The following is a 17206-nucleotide window of genomic DNA, read 5'->3' as shown; positions in this document are numbered from 1 at the left end:
GCTGGAAATACAAAGGTGTTCCTGGTTCTTGTTCCCAAGAAGCTTTTCATACAGTGTGAAAAATGCTGTGACAGGACACTATAGGAGTATACAGAAGGAGTGACATACCCAAACTGCCAATAATGCCCGTGTTGAATCCTGAAGGATGATTAGGTTTAAAGCATGTGAAAGCTGGAAATAAAGGCATTGTAGACCAAGAGAGTGGCATATACAAAGAGCTAAAGGCAAAAGAGGACATGCCCACTTCTGGAAACTATAAGTAGATAATATGGTAAGCAGGAGTGAGCTCATAAAGAAGTTTGCTGCCATGATAGGAAGTTTGGACTTCATCCTAAAAATTAGAGGAGCTATTAAAGGTTATTAAATGAGAGATTATGTGACCAGATTTGTATTCGAGAAAGAAGACCCAGGCTAGTGCAAAGACTGGATTGGAAAAGCTTAGGTCAGATGTACTAAGACCATGTAAGAGAGTTTTGTAGTGATCAGATAACAAATGAAAAGGGCTTGAACTCTTAAGATTAGTGTCAGGATGGCAATTAGAAGAACTAGTTGAATACAAGAAGTAAAAATGTTTAAGAATATTCAAAGATGATGCCAAGCTTATTGGGTTGCAGAACTGAGGAGACGGAGGTGCTCTTTGTTTTAATGGGATATATAGGAAGAAAAGTTTAAGAAGAAACCTTTTTAATATTGGATATGTTGACCTAACATGACCTAAATCTGTGTTTCGTACTGGACATGTTGAGGTGCATGAGGAAAATTTAGGTAGAGCTATCAGTAGGCGTTGAGTTTATGTATCTAGACTGGAGGAGAGATGTCTGTGCTTGAGACAGAAATTGGGCAGTGAGCTCTATTAAAATGATAGTGAATGTCTTAGAAGGATGAGATTCCCTAAGGCTAGGGTGACCCTGTGATGTATCATCTAAACCAGAACTCTTTTAAAAATAAAAGGGGCCATTAGTCATTATACCAGGACTGCAGGCTCATCCAGGACTGACCAAAGCAAACTGGCATATATTGTCACCTGCTGTAAAGAGAGCCTATGCAATCAAGAGGAGGGCAGGCTAAGGGGGTTTGGCGGGGGTGGCACCTGGGTGGCTCAGTCGGTTAAGCCATTAATCATCTGCCTTCTGTTCAGGTCATGATCCCAGGGTCCTGAGGTCGAGTCCCGCATTGGGCTCCTTGCTCAACAAGGAGCCTGCTTTTCCCTCTGTCTGCCGCTCCCCTTGCTTGTGCTCGCTCGCTCTCTGACAAATAAATAAAATCTTAAAAAAAAAAAAAGAAAGGAAGAAAGAAAGAAAAGGTCAAGGGTAAAATTCTAAAGGAATTTGACAGTCTTGGTAACTGGTTAAATAAAGAGATGAGGACAAAAGCTAGGGGTGAATGGGAAGTGAGGAAGTTAAGATAGTGTGGACATTACTTTTAACAAGGTTATTTATAAAGCAGGAGAAAGGGAGATGGAGGGAAAGCAATGAAGGACTGGTTTCTTTTTTTTTTTTTTTTTTTTTTTTTTTTGAGAGACTTGTAAATTATTCCATTGCTTATGTAAGAGTCAGGACAAAATGGAATAAAGGATGATTGCTGGTTCCCGAGGAAATAGAACAGGATAGGATTCAGAGCAGAGATGCTAGGGTTAGCCTTAGATGGGAAGGGTGACAACTGATTCTCTTTCCATGTGTAGAAAGAACTGGAGAAAAGGATCTTTTAGAAGATTGTTAGAGGACACAAAGTTGGAGATTTTCCTATCCAGTAGCCTCCCCCCCCCGTATTCTGCGGATAGTGAAGGGAGAGGTGGTGAAATAGGAAACCTAAGGAATGGTGAAGATTTTATATAGTTACTGAGACAGAAATGAAGGAAGAAGCAAATAAGGGATGCACAGAATTTCTGGCTAGTTTTGAACAATTGGTTAAGACTTGGGCATTGTGAATTTGTAGCAAACCAGTTTCTAAAGTTGGTCAGTTTTCTCCAGCATATCTGAACAGCTCTAAGAAAGTATAGCAAGAATAATATTAAATAACAAAATAGTTAAAGGTTTTGCAGTGCAGTAGTTGAAGTGATGAATCATGTGGGTTCTGGAGGGAAGGCCATGAAGACGGTAGGAAGTTGGTAAACCACGAAAAAATTGAAAATTAAAAAGAGTAGAGCTCTAAAGGTAAGCCAAGAATGGGAAAGAATGAGATCCCAAGAAAAGTAATTAGTGGTTAGTCAGTAGCCTGATAAAGAGTTTAAGGTATCAGAGGTGGAGCAAGTTTATGACAAGGTGCAAGAAGTGAACTACAGTTGAATGTAAGTGTGGGTCTTTGAATCAAAGAGCCAAGGAACAATTAGTCTGAGATAAATTATCCATATAGACATTGTCAGCCAGGATGATAGTAGGATTGGAGAAAGACACTGTAAACCAAATACCAAGTGAATGTGAGGAAGCAACCAAGAGTTCAGTTTCATCTACCGAGTGTTTTTTCCAAAGTAATAAATGCATTATAATTTTTTTGTTTTTTAGTACAAAGTGGTTGTTCCCAAAATTGGAAACATACTTGATCTTTGTACAGCATTGTCTGCTTTGTCAGGAGTACCTGCAGATAAGGTAAGGTGTTTCTGGGTTTGAAGTATGTAAGTTGGGAGTTTAGTTTTTCAGTGATGTAAAACCAGCTTAATAGAAATTTATTTCCTTTTAGATGATAGTTACTGATATATACAATCATAGATTTCACAGAATATTCGCTATGGATGAAAACCTTAGTAGTATTATGGAACGGGATGATATTTATGTGTAAGTATAAAATTCATTGTGCAAAATAATACTTGGGAAAAATTTCAGAAGAAATAACATAAAAGTTTTCAGAGTTTATGGTCAGTTTTGTCCTTACAGGTTTGAAATTAACATCAATAGGACAGAAGATACAGAGCATGTGATTATTCCTGTTTGCCTAAGAGAAAAATTTAGACACTCAAGTTATACCCACCATACTGGTTCTTCACTTTTTGGTCAACCTTTTCTTATGGCTGTACCACGAAATAATACTGAAGATAAACTCTATAATCTCCTGCTTTTGAAAATGTGGTAAGTGTCAGACAATTCTACATTAACAAAAGGAATGATAGAATAGTTAATAAAAATAAATGTGCAGTATACTATCAGAGTATGATAAGCTTGTATTATCTCAACTTTGTTTAAACAGATAGCAATTTACAAAATCAAATTATAGTTTAATTCATTTTCTTGATCATGTTAAACACATTACTGAGGTAATTGCAAACCCAGAACGCATGAATTCTTTTAGCTGTTTTAAACCAGAAGTTTACGATTGGAAGAAAATAGGAATTTGTCATGTATGCACTCTGAAATTACAACAAATTTCAGGTGCTTCATTTATTTACACACCTTGCTAGCAAGTTCAAGAACTCCTCCTATAATGGTTTTATTTAAAAGGATAAACTTTGATGGTTGATAGTATTTTAAGCCAACCCCTTTTTTGTCATCCTAAAACCTTAATTTGAATTATAATATAATCAGAACTGCCATTTGATCCCTTTTATTTTATCCTTTGTAACTGACATATTTAGTATTCTTTCTTGCATACTTATTTTAATCATTATAGTCCCATAGCCTATACATAAAGATCCCATTATACAGTGATAAGTGATCTTAGTAATAATACATATATCATCTAAATGAGAATATATAATAATTTTAAGTCAAATTATTTGCCACAAACTTTTAACATAGAAAGATGTTAAAACCCTAGAAGTAACAGATCACCTTCTTTCTTTTTATAAAGACAACCAAAACAGAAATGATTAATCACTTGCACTTATGGTACTATTTCGAGTTTAATTTATCCTTCAACTAAATGACCACTATTATTCCATTAAAAAGGTTTTTTTACTGAAAGAATGGAAAACTTTTTTTAAGTTTTTACCTTCATAGAACTAAATTTGTTTGATTTCTGATTTTATTTAAGCCGATATGTCAAAATATCTACTGAAACTGAAGAAACTGAAGGATCCCTACACTGCTGTAAGGACCAAAATATTAATGGGAATGGCCCAAATGGCATACATGAAGAGGGCTCACCAAGTAAGACTTTCCTTTTAAATTATAAAGCCTTTCACTTGGATTATTGCCTCAAAAAAAAAGAAGATGGGGATTAAGGAACTAAAAAATCTCTTCAAGCCTGGGAAAAATAATGTTAATATTAATAACTTTTAAATGTAATATTGGGTTTATTTAAAAGACTTCTAATATCTAAAATTAGGTGAAATGGAAACAGATGAGCCAGATGATGAATCCAGCCAGGATCAAGAACTTCCCTCTGAGAATGAAAACAGTCAGTCTGAAGATTCGGTTGGAGGAGATAATGATTCTGAAAATGGATTATGTACTGAGGAAACTTGTAAAGGTCAACTCACGGGACACAAAAAAAGATTGTTTACATTCCAGTTCAACAATTTAGGCAATACTGATATCAACTACATCAAAGATGATACCAGGCATATAAGATTTGATGAGAGGCAGCTTAGGCTAGATGGTAAGTGTGAAAACTGGCTTGAACACTGAACTTGAGCAAAGCATGTTGTTATTTTAGGTGAAAACTGTGAAATTCAGGGGCGCCTGGGTGGCTCGGTCGTTAAGTGTCTGCCTTCGGCTCAGGTCATGGTCCCGGGGTCCTGGGATCGAGCCCTGCGTTGGGCTCTGTGCTCAGCCTGGAGCCTGCTTCTCCCTCTCCCACTACCCCCTGCTTGTGTTCCCTCTGTCACTGTCTCTCTCTGTCAAATAAACAAAACAAACAAATTCAGCAGTCATGAAAAATAACATTCACTTACCTATATAAAATCTATATTTATATCTTAAATGAAAAGTCTTAATTTCTAAGTATACTAAAACACATCACTGCTTATTAAATGGAGGTTAGACTTACGCTTAAGTTACTATCTTTTTTTTTAACTCCTTAAATTTTTAATGGCTTGGAAACCGCAATTTACCCTGATTACCTAGTGCAAGTAGAAAAGATTGTTTATTCTAGTATATATTTTAACATTAAAATATACTCATTTTAATGAAGGCATATTAAATTTTAAAGAAAAAATATGTTTTCCATCTTAGAAAGATCTTTTCTTGCTTTGGATTGGGATCCTGATTTGAAAAAAAGATATTTTGATGAAAATGCCGCTGAGGTAAGTCATCACTCATTCCGTATCTTTCCCATGTTGATCACAATTTTGTTACACTCTTTTGCTTCTCTACCAAATATGTTTATTTTGCTAGTAAAAAAATGGTTATGTACTAGAAAAGGCTTGTTGGTTTACAAACATGCTTTCTGTTAACAGTTTTAATCATCCATGTAGGTGTGTATATAGAAGTTTTTTTAAAGTGTGGTGTAAATCTCAGCTGAAATAAGCTTTATAATTCTTTTGAGAAAGTTTAGGAGTTTTTCATTACTATTCATAGTAAGATGGTATCACTAAAATGAGTTTTGTTTCATTTGTTCTCTTAACTCAAGAAATACTTCTCTTTAGGATTTTGAAAAACATGAAAGTGTGGAATATAAACCTCCTAAAAAACCCTTTGTGAAATTAAAAGATTGCATTGAGCTTTTTACCACAAAAGAAAAGCTAGGTGCTGAAGATCCCTGGTAAGAGACAAAGTTAAAAAATTACTTCTAATTATTTTTTAAGGATTTATACTGAGGTATGTGATACATCAAGTTTAAAAAGCAGTAACTAAATTCCTTTTGATATTTTAAATAATAAGCATTTCTTTAAGTGATAATAGTCTGTTAAAAGTGATTCAAGGGGCACCTGGGTGGTCAGTGGGTTAAGCATCTGCCTTTGGCCCAGCTCATAGTCCCAGGGTCTTGGGATCGAGCCCTGCATCAGGCTCCCTGCTTGTGCTCTCATCTCTGTTGTATCTCTGTCTCTCTCTCTCAAAGAAATAAATAAAATCTTTAAAAAGAAAAGTGATTCAAATTGTTTAAAAGTATTATTACAATGTTAAGCTTTAATCTCATTACTGTATTCTCTATAGTAGCCATTTTACTATGGATAATTTTAGTTACTTTTCCCAAGAATTTTTTGCTGTGCAGCCGTTTTGATAGAAACATTTTTAGGAAAATCATGTTTTGTGGTGTTATTAATTCCATTAGAGCCCAGAAGTTTTGAGATTTTCTAATACTTATATCTCAACGTAGTTTTGTGTTCTTTTATCTTACTAAAATGTAAATAATCTAGCCTTCATCATTTCTTTGAATACGTATTTACATATTAATTTATAATATTCTAAATCAGTTTGATTTACTGAAGAGAAATATTTATATATATGTCTGGTATATATTAGGCACATAGTAATTGCCCACTGAATAAATGTAAAACTTGCCAAGCATTTTTTTATCTATTATTTTCATTACCTCTAGCAAGCTTTAAATATTTCCCTTTATTTTTAGGTATTGTCCAAATTGTAAAGAACATCAGCAAGCCACAAAGAAACTGGATTTATGGTCCCTGCCTCCAGTACTTGTGGTACATCTCAAGCGATTTTCTTACAGTCGATACATGAGAGACAAACTGGATACTTTAGTTGATTTTCCCATAAAGTAAGTTTTGATTATGCTTTATAAACATTGGGCAACTGTAGGTTCTTATAAACATCAGGTAGCATTGGCTCCAACTTCAGTTTTTGAGTGTATTTGTGAGTAGTTCTAAAAAATTGTAAGGACCAGTAAGAATTTTTATTCCTTTTTAGATATTTTTCAGAGAGCAATGAGAAGATACACCTTTTTAAACAACAGAATAAAAGTAATTCTGTATTACATTATTATATGGGTTCATTGGCACGGTTTATAAATCTAGATATTCTGTGGGATCGTAGTGATTTTATTTTTCCTAGGAATTATTTCATCATTAATCATCAATTATTCCTAAGTATGCTTTTTAAAAAAGACTGAAGTTATATGAAACAGAATAATGTAATTGCTTAAAAGAATGACACAGTAATCAGTCATCCCTGTTGTGTCTACTTCCGTTTATTGCATTGTTCAGAGTACCACATCATTTTTGTAAAAAGTCTGGAGACAGCATCTTTGTAGTCTTTTTTTTTTTTTTTTAATAAAGCTTTCACTAAATTTGGGAGCCTGGGTGGCTCAGATGGTTAAGCATCTGCCTTCAGCTCAGGTCATGATCCCGGGATCCTGGGATCAAGCCCCGCATCGGGCTCCCTGCTCCTTGGGGAGCCTGCTTCTCCCTCTGCCCCTCTCTCTCTCTTTCTGTCTCTCATGAATAAATAAAATCTTTAAAAAAAAAAACTTTCACTAAATTTAATTGAGAATTCGTAAGGACAGAATTGAAATTGTATATTCTCGTTCACATGGTCCAGGAAGGACTTCATCACACAATATTTTGCATCGCACAATAACTTGCTACTCTCCCATTTTGCTAAAAGAACACTGATAGTATTCTTTTATATTTTATATTTGTGTATGAAGTGTTTGATACATTTAATAAGTAGACAACTGCCATAGGCAGGTGTGTGGGATTAGAAGGAAATGGATGTAATATTGAAAACATTCTTTGGATTTCTTATTTCTGATTAGTGTTTACAAAATTAAAAACATTTTGCAGTTTTTTACCAGAAAAAAATGGTAATTTTCTCCTTAACAAAATTATGAGCCACCAAAGTTTTCTCAAGAATATAGCATTTAAAAAAAAGAGGAAGAATGTTAACATTTTGACAGTTTAAGTACAAGAAGAACCACAAGTAATGATAAGCTGGAATCTGTGAGAGATATATTTGAGATTTAGAATCATTATTGCTCTTTAATGATGCAAGTCCAAAAAAACAAATAATGATAAGCTAGAAAATGGTCATGTTCCAGTTTCATGCATGACAGATTACAAACATTTGGTTGCATTTCAAAGAATGTTGCCCACTTGGGGGTATATAGATCGTCAGAACCAGGAAAATGTAGAATAAATGTTGGGGTTTAGATATATCTCTTTATTATAAGATTTCTGTGAAAGCTGTTTTTCGCCATCATTTATTCTTCCTTAAATGCATAATTACTAAAAATGACTTCAAAAATATGAAAAATTAAAAGGGTTCCAATGGCAAATGGTGATGACTCTTTTACTATATACTGAGAGTTAAATGTATTAACATAAAAACATTAATCTGAATAAACAGCAGTCAGTAGACAATTTTAAAATTTCCAACCCCTAAGAAAAATTTTGCCAAAATACTCAAATCTCAGAGGTGTGTGTGTATGTTTGTGTGCGTGTGCATGTGTGTGCATGTGTGTGTATATATATATATCACATATATATGTGTGTGTTTTACAGTTATTTGTATATATATGTTTTATATATATATATGTTTTACAGTTATTTGACTCTTAGTGATTTCTTCAGTGAGAGAGATATTTTTTATATAAATGAGAGTCAAGCAACATTGACAGAAGATAGTAGAATTCATGACATTTAGGGAAAAGGTAAAACTAACTTGATCTCTCTGTTAAACAGTGACCTGGATATGTCGGAATTCCTAATTAATCCAAATGCAGGTCCTTGTCGCTATAATTTGATTGCGGTTTCCAACCACTATGGAGGGATGGGAGGAGGACACTGTAAGTTGACAGTTTACCATTTTGCTAAAATCATGATGTTTGATAACTGCAGACTTTTTCCTTAAGATAGTTATTACTTAAAGGGAAAATGTAGGGTTCCTGGCTGGCTCGGTTGGTAACATGTGACTCTTGATCTTGGGGTTGTGAGTTCGAGCCCCACATTGGGTGTGGAGCCTACTAAAAAAAGAAAAAGGGAAAATGTGAAATGTGTTTTACATATAGTAATTATCAATAAGTGTTAATTAATGAATTAGCTTTTGAACCTTTTTTTTTTTAACATCAGGAATAGAGAATTGACTTGATCATACTTCTCAGTTTAATGCATGGAACATCACTCATCAGGACTCCTGTCCTTTTCCATTCTCCTTCCCCTTTCCCTTCCTAAAGTACTTGATGTATGTGTTGTTATAAATCATGCATCGTTATTAATTTTTACATAATAGGTATACTGTGTTATAGATCTTACATTTTTCTCATAACGCATAAGACTTATCCATGTTACTTTGTGTCCATTTAGTTCATTGCTTCTAACCACTCAGGACTTACATCTACCATATTTTAGCTCTGTACTCACTTCATGGTGGACATCCAAATTGCCTTTAACTTTCTACCACCATAAGACTGATAAACACCATTGTTTATGGTCCCCTCTCTGAGAATTTCTTTGAGCAACATACCCAGAAGTGAGATTGCTGGGTTATAGAGTAAGTACTGCCAGATGGCTCTTCAGGACAGTTAACACCAGTCTACACTCTCCAGCTGATAGATTTTTCTGTTGAACTATCTTTGCATTCCTGGGATAAACCCAACTTACCTTTTAAGGTGTTTTTTTTTTTTTAATGTATAATTTTGTATATTAAAAAAAAATTCTTTTTTAATTCCCAGTTGAATTTGGTTAATTTTAGTGAGGGTTAAAATTTCATTCATAAGTGAAATGATCCTAATTTTTTATATTGTTCTTTCTTTGGAATCAAGATTACAGTCTAATAATAAACAGGCTGGGATACTTTATTCTTTTTCTGTATCCTAAAGCAGGTAGCATAGTATAGGAATTAACTATTCATGAAAGGCTAGTAGAATTCACTTGTAAAATTATCTGGGCTTCACACCCACAAATTTTTCTCTTTATCTCATGCTTATTGAAATCTATTCAGTTTTATTTTTCCCAAGATGTATGCATTATGGCATTTTTCTATTTTTCTAAAAATGTATCTGTGTTTTCCACTTTAAGAATAGTTACATTTAATACCATTATGCTATATCTTTGTCCCTTTTTTGTTCTTCTGTTTTCTTCTTAGTCTTTTCCCAGAGGTCTATCTTACTAATCTGTTCAAAGAATTAGGTTCCACTTTATTAAATTTTTCTTTTTGTTATTACATATGTATTCTCTCTCATTGATTTCTTCTCTTCCCTTTGTTATGTTTTTCTTTTTGTTACTTTGAGGTTGCTCTGTTGCTCTATTTAACTTTTGATTTGAATGCTTTATTAGCTTTTGCTTTACATTTTTACATTTCTTTCTGTTGAAGGCTATAATTAAAGCTATAAATTTCCCTCTAAATACTGCTTTATCTTAGTTACATAAACTTTTTAATGTAGTATTTTCATCTACTTTTAATTCTGTATGTGTTTTTAATTTCCTTTATGATTTTCTAATTAGTCCAGGGCACTTAATCATATACTTTTCCAAACATATGTTTTTTTTAAAGCTCTCCTTTGGGGCACCTGGGTGGCTCAGTCGTTAAGCCTCTGCCTTTGGCTCAGGTCATGATCCCAGGGTCCTGGAATCGAGCCCCACATCGGGCTCCCTGCTCAGCAGGAAGCCTGCTTCTCCCTCTCCCACTCACCCTGCTTGTGTTCCCTCTCCCACTGTGTCTTTCTCTGTCAAATAAATAGATAAAATCTTTTAAAAATTTTTAAAAAATAAAGCTCTCCTTTTGTCTTAATTTTACTTTTATTACATAACAGTTGGAGATATTGCCTATATTATATTAATCCTTAGTTTATTAAAGTGTCCATGTATTGTCTGTTTCTTAAATGTTTACGTGCTTGAAAAACATACATAGTCCCCATCCAGACATAGAATTCTGTTTTTCTCTTATATTTGAAACTTATCAGTTATATTCAGCTATTTGCTATCTCTAGTTAATTTTATATTTTGTTATATTTCTGAGAATTTTGAGGATTCTTATTAAAGTGTTGAATTATCTGTTTCTACTAACAGTTTTATTAGTTGTTTTGCATTATTTCATTTATGTTTAAAATGGTAGCTCTTCTTTCTCGTATTATTCCTTTTACCAGTATTTGATATATTTTTTCTTTTGGTATCACTTGGTTCACAAACTCTGGGTGCCTTTTTGTTAGATTTGTCTCTTATAAACCATTTTATTGCTAGATCTTGTCCTTTTATTCAATGTTTAATTGTGGGTACAGTGGTCTTCAGTTCAACTGACAAACTTACAACCCACAATAGGCTCCACCCAGAAGAGCAATAATTTTGTTTTGTGAGAGGTAGAACATTTAGAAGCTATGACAGCAGATAATTATTTTGCAGACATTTTGCAACTCTGTTTCCTCAGTTATTGGATAGTTCAGAGGTAGCATGGAATGTGTAAAGGGGGCATTTTTAACTTTTAAAGATAAAGCAAATCTTTAAAAATTGTACAGGTAAATTACTTTTTATTTTTCTCTTGTTCAATACTTTTGTTAAAGACTGAAAAAAATTTTGGTGTAAAAACTACAAATTAATGGGATAGTATTATTGAAAAAGTATTTGTTGTACAAAATTTAAATTATTAAAATGTCAAACTCTAGAGTCAGAGACAGGCCTGGGTTTAAATGCTAACTCAGCCACTTAACAGCTTTACTGTTACATATTAAACTTCTCTTGATGCCTCAGTTTCCCCATTTCTAAAGTTAGAGGCATAATAATACCTTCTCTATGAGATAGTACATGTAAAGTACATAGCACTATACCTGGTCCACAATAAGCACTACATAAATATTAATTCCCATTTATTGTCATTAGTATTATTCTGTGAACTGAAAAATAATAAATCTATTCTGTTTGTCCTTGGGAAGAAGAAGTCAGATTTCGACATATTTGAAAAGTATCTTACGCATTTAGATTGTAGGAAATACATTAAAACCTTTAATCAATGGAATCAGTTGAATGTATAATAGATAGGCCTTATGTATATGATTGTCATGTAATTTTAATATGTATTCCTTATATAGATGATTGTAAAGTTTTACGGGTTCCCCCCAGGAAACCATAGACTTTTCAGTCACAGAAGTGATTATATTTTTTCATTAGATACTGCTTTCGCAAAAAATAAAGATGATGGAAAATGGTACTACTTTGATGACAGTAGTGTCTCAACTGCGTCTGAAGACCAGATTGTGGTAAGTGTGTCTTTATTTCCTGAAAATCACAGGATCCACTTTTTTAAAAGCGCCCATGGAACACTACAGTCTATATTTTAGCAATTTCTAATAGTTAAGAGACACTTTCCCTGATTTAAAGAAATGTAAAGTTGTCCTCTAAGTGGAAATTTGTCTCCAGACTTGCCCACTAACAGAAGCATAAATTGCATCATGAAAATTTTTCTGGTAGTTTTCAACATGAAAAATGGAGTTTTCTAATGAAAATAATAAATTTTTCCTTTGGAAGATAGGTTCAGACATTTTGGGACATTGACTACTTAAAATTAGAGTACTAAAATAGAAAAAAAAATTCTTTAAGGGCCTCCTTACCATACCTATGATTTTTAAAATAAAGTCTTATCCTTTGTGACACTTAAACATTTAAACTCAAAATTACATGATTAGATTAAACAAATTAGAGGATTTTTTTTAAAAAATTAACCTTGAGTATCTGTTACTTTGATATTTTCTGAATAGTTTATCAGCCATAGCTGGAGCCAAAATATTGGCATTTGTTTTGCTTCCCAGCAGAGCATATTTTTATTATCAAATATTGATTGGTGAGAGGATGACAAGTTTATTCTAAGAAAAAAGCTAAGACTTGGCTTAATAAGGGTTTATTTTTCTATTAAAGTTTGCCTTTCTAAAATTTTACTGTTTGATCACAATAGTACAAAGAGTGAGAAATGTAGTATTTGCTCCTGTGAGCATGCAGCTCATATTTCCCATTTAAATTTTATATTCTTTGAGGACAGAGACTAGCTTTTTCTTTAGTTTGTAATGCCTTAAGAGTCTTCAACTTATATTGTTCAGTTTAATAAATTAATAAACTTCTGAACCCAATTATTGGCATCATTTTAATCCATCATTGGGTGAACAGATATGAAATAATTTTGAGTTGTTTCTCTACAGATATTTTATATATTTATCTACGGGTGTATATGTATTATGTACTGTTCCTTAGCTCCCTATAGCTATAACACAAAACAAAGAGACTTGAATGCTAATATTTTTAAATTATGTATGTACCTAAGTTAATTACATTTCCAGTTTATAGTTAGACTTCTAATTTCAAGTCTCAGCCATCACTTTTCAATTCTGTTCTTCTCTCTAAATCTCCCAACCAAAACATCCTGAAATTGTCTACAGTGATGATACTTGATTTAGTCAACAAGTATTTGAGTACCTTCTTTATATAGGACTCAATTCTAAACAGGATTAAAAGACAGCTATCTCTGACTTCAAGAGGCTTAACCCCAAAGATGACAGAGAAGTAAATTAACAGTTATATCATAAATACTATTAAACATCTTGACTACATGGAAACAGGACAGCCATCTCTCCACTGATTTAGGGTTTAAGGAGATAGGACCAGTGAGGGAAGTTTGCATGAGAAAGTGGTGTTTGACCTGAGTCTGCAACTTTACAAATGGAAGTAAATTAAACAAAAGAAGTAAAGGTGTTCTAAGCAGAGAAAACAGTACCTACAAAAGCAAGGAGGCATGACAGAACATGATATTTAGGAAAAGAGCAAATAATTTGGTATTACTGAAAGGACATAATTGTTAGGAATATGGGGCAGAAATTAGGCTAAAGGTAAACTTGGCAATCAGATCAACATTCTTCACGGTTTAGAGCTTTTCTTAAAGACTACGAGAAGCATCAGTGATTTTTAAGCAATAGAACATTATTAAATTTGGAAGGCACTGAGAAAAGAAGCAGAAAGAAGGCTCATGTCATTTCTGCAATACAAGCTTCTAAATTTAAAGTTGTGGTAGTAATGTATAGACAAGGGGAAATGGATTTATAAGATACTTCCTGGATAGAATTAATAGAACTTGATCAAGATTGGATATAAATGAAGACGTAGAAATGCAAAGAGGGAGAAGTTGAAGATGACTTACTTCAGCATTTACCACGATAGGAAATATAGGAAGAAAATTTGCTGTTGAAATTTGAGCTACCTATATGATAGCTCTGGGGAAATTTCCACTAGGGAGTGGGACTAACAGGACTAGAGTTTAGGAGTGAGAACTAGCTTAAGTTATAAATTTGCATTATTATTCTTAGGTAGCAGTTGAAGCCATAGGTTTGAATGAGTCACCTGGTGAGTAAATACAGATAGAGAAAGAGGTGGTGGGCAGAAGACAGAACATGATTTTTTTTTTAAGGTTAGGATTTAATGAGCCCACAGAAAAGTCAGAAGCAACCATGGAGATAGAAGATCTAAGGAAAAGTAGTGTCACAAAAGCCAAAAATTATTTGATGCAGGAAAGAGGAGGAGTAAAGCATTAAATGCTACAGAGAGATTGGCTAAAAGAACTTTAAAAAGCACCCATTTAATTTGTCTGTAGCAGGTTATTGCCCCTAGTGAAAGGGATTTCATTAGAATGATTGGAGCGGCAGATCATACTGAATTGAGGAGTGTGCATGAGAGTGAAAAATGAATATTCGACGACTGCCAGCCTGGCAGCTAGAGGAAGGCGGTAGAATGAGGAGGGATTTAGGATGGGAAAAGACTTGAGTATTTATTAGGCCAAGAAGTCCAGTAGATAAGAACTTACTAAAGATACATGGTGATGATGAATGGAGCAATATCCTTAAGACAGTAGGAAAAGCTGGACTCTAAAGCAAACTTAGAGTGAAGCGATTAGTATTAGAAACAAGCTTAAATTTTCCTTAGAGACGGGAGGGAAGAAGGCATAGAATTGTTTCATGTTAGAGTAACTAGGTTAATCTATGATATAGTTGCATTTACTTACCTGTTCAACGTAATAGAGAATAAAAATGTTAATTCTAGTGACTATTCTTCCTTTATATATAGAAGGCATCTTATATTTAAACCAATTCTAGTAACTTCCATTTGACCATGTGTGGTTTTTCTATTTAATTTATGCCCTGTCACCAAAATCAGTTACATAGCTGAAAAGTTCAGAGTATGCTTAATGTGATCTTTGAGAATCATGACCATTTTAACATGCTTTGTTTATTTCAACAGTCCAAAGCGGCATATGTACTCTTCTACCAGAGACAGGACACTTTCAGTGGAACTGGCTTTTTTCCTCTTGACCGAGAAACTAAAGGTGCTTCAGCTGCCACAGGCATCCCGTTAGAAAGTGATGAAGATAGCAATGATAATGACAATGATATAGAAAATGAAAACTGTATGCACACTAACTAATGAAAGTCCTAGAAGCCATAAAAGAGAGACTTTCCTGCTGGTGGTATCTATTGAAATGATGAAGTTACCCACCACATTAAACAAAAGTCTGAGATGGGGAGTTTCAGATAACCGAATGTAAATCCTTTATCAGATTTTAACTTGTGCAGTACTTGAAGTGAAACACAATGAAAACTTTAACAGAAATTGTCTCTTAATACATTTGCAGTCTTGTAATTACAAGCTAAATATATATAGGAAATCACAAATAAACCCCTTTTAAGTTTGCTGCTGTTTTGATGAATTATGTTTTCTTTAATTTTTTGGATGTGAGTTAATTGATGACAAATGTTAAATTTGTGGATGTTGGTCATTTATTTTGCTCTAATAATACTGCAAGAAAACTATGGCTGAACTTAGTTTTTGGATTATCTAGTTCATGTGCATTAGGCTGCCACATGTATTACTATGATATTTAGCTGCGGTATCAATGTGGCATAAATACTGCAGGAGTATTCTTGGAAAACCAAATTTTAAAATCTATTCCTGGTAATCAACATGGGCCTATTAAAAAACCAAATCATGATATAAGAAACAATCTTGGAAAAGTTATTTTCTTTTGTAGTATCATTAAAAGTCCAGAATATTATGTTCATCTTCTGCTGTGGAAACAGGTTCTAGATATCACACTCCATCTAAAATCATTTTTCAGTTGAATGTAAGTATTTTTTACTGCTATTGGGATCTATTCCTTAGATATTAAAAAATTTTTTGACTTGCTTTAAAAATGCATCTCTTTAATCTGGTGTTGGTCCAAAATTAAAATTTTTGCTGTCTGTTTTTCTCTACCCCATTTTTTGGTAATTTGGCAACTTTTAGCTCTTCCAATTATTGTAATATAAGGACAGACTTAATAGTATTCTGTATCCATAGTAATAATTACATCAAGCTTAAATGAGAAATTTTTTTCATATACTGGCCTTTAAATCATTAATGGACAATTGGCTTTAAAGGTAGGTCTGTTAACTTTCTTTGTGTGTTCCTGATGGAATTCACCATAGCCTTACAGCTTTTCTCAGAAGGTAACTTGTTATAAGAAAATTGGCATTTGCATGTTCTAGAGTCAGAACCTGTATAGTATATAAAGCATACAAACCTTGAATTTGATTTTAATTCACCACATTCAAGGATCCAGGATGCCAAAAATATGTGTGAACATTTGAAACATTTTTCATTTGCTGCTTTTTCCCTTTAATCTAGTTGAAAGAATGTATTGTCGATTGGCATACAATACTGCCTTTAATAGAAAATCTAAATGCTGGGGCACATTTCACATATCGACTACCTGAGAAATTGCTTTGTGTCCCACTGTTATTAAAGCAAAAAGTATAATGTTCTTCACTTGAACTAATCAAATACAATAGATTATAAATTGTGTATTGTAAATAAAAGTTCACTCTGTGAGTGCACATTTTGGTAAATTATTTATTTATGTTAGCATTTAAAAGTAAAAAGAAAAAAATGCATTTGACCAGGATAAATGAGGTATGTTGATCATGGCTTTGCTTTATACCTTGATATTAAAGCTGGTTTTTTCATCCTGGTATTTTAAAAGCTGCTTTGGTTTGTTTTTTTTTTTTTCCTTTCTTTTTTTTTTTTTTTTTTTCCTTTCTTTTCTTTCTTTTTCTTTTCTTTTCTTTCTTCTTTTTTTTTTTAATGTAAACTAACCTCTTGCATGACAGAGGTTAAAATTTTGTCTGCACTTGAGTTCACTTGAGTTTACATTTGAAATGTGCATGTTTATTTATACAGATTTCAATAAAGCTATTTAAGGCCTTATTTAGTCTTTTATTTCTTACTCTGAATCTTTTGATAAAACCCCCCTATTTTGTGGGTAGGTGACTATATGGTAGGCTTTTTAGTTATCGTATAATTAAAGATAGGAAAGCATGTCAAAGTAAAGCAAATCCTCTTAAGGATGTGTTTCAAAGTTCATTTTTTAATTTA

At 33.2% G+C, this 17206-nt stretch overlaps 1 protein-coding gene across 5 annotated transcripts in view; it reads left to right on the top strand.

The window, feature by feature from the left end:
- Positions 1–16708, top strand: part of USP15 (ubiquitin specific peptidase 15) — a 127855-nt gene extending 111147 nt beyond the window's left edge. For 4 of the 5 annotated variants that reach the window (XM_035002249.1, XM_035002250.1, XM_035002251.1 and 1 more), the window contains 11 exons: positions 2502–2585; positions 2677–2771; positions 2871–3062; positions 3964–4079; positions 4258–4530; positions 5106–5176; positions 5519–5634; positions 6442–6591; positions 8513–8616; positions 11930–12018; positions 15038–15790. In XM_035002249.1, the coding sequence (XP_034858140.1) occupies positions 2502–2585; positions 2677–2771; positions 2871–3062; positions 3964–4079; positions 4258–4530; positions 5106–5176; positions 5519–5634; positions 6442–6591; positions 8513–8616; positions 11930–12018; positions 15038–15220 (1473 nt within the window). In that variant the 3' untranslated portion in view covers positions 15221–15790. Of the gene's footprint in view, positions 1–2501; positions 2586–2676; positions 2772–2870; positions 3063–3963; positions 4080–4257; positions 4531–5105; positions 5177–5518; positions 5635–6441; positions 6592–8512; positions 8617–11929; positions 12019–15037 lie in introns of all 5 variants that reach the window. The other variant, XM_035002247.1, reaches the window with a different exon arrangement.
- Positions 16709–17206: the final 498 nt, after the last annotated feature.

This window comes from Mirounga leonina, unplaced genomic scaffold, assembly GCF_011800145.1.
Source record: "Mirounga leonina isolate KUSES-001 unplaced genomic scaffold, KU_Mleo_1.0 Mir_126, whole genome shotgun sequence".
Classification (NCBI taxonomy): domain Eukaryota; kingdom Metazoa; phylum Chordata; class Mammalia; order Carnivora; family Phocidae; genus Mirounga; species Mirounga leonina.
The sequence above is the reverse complement of the archived record's forward strand: the minus strand, read 5'-3'. Positions and strand labels throughout refer to the sequence as shown.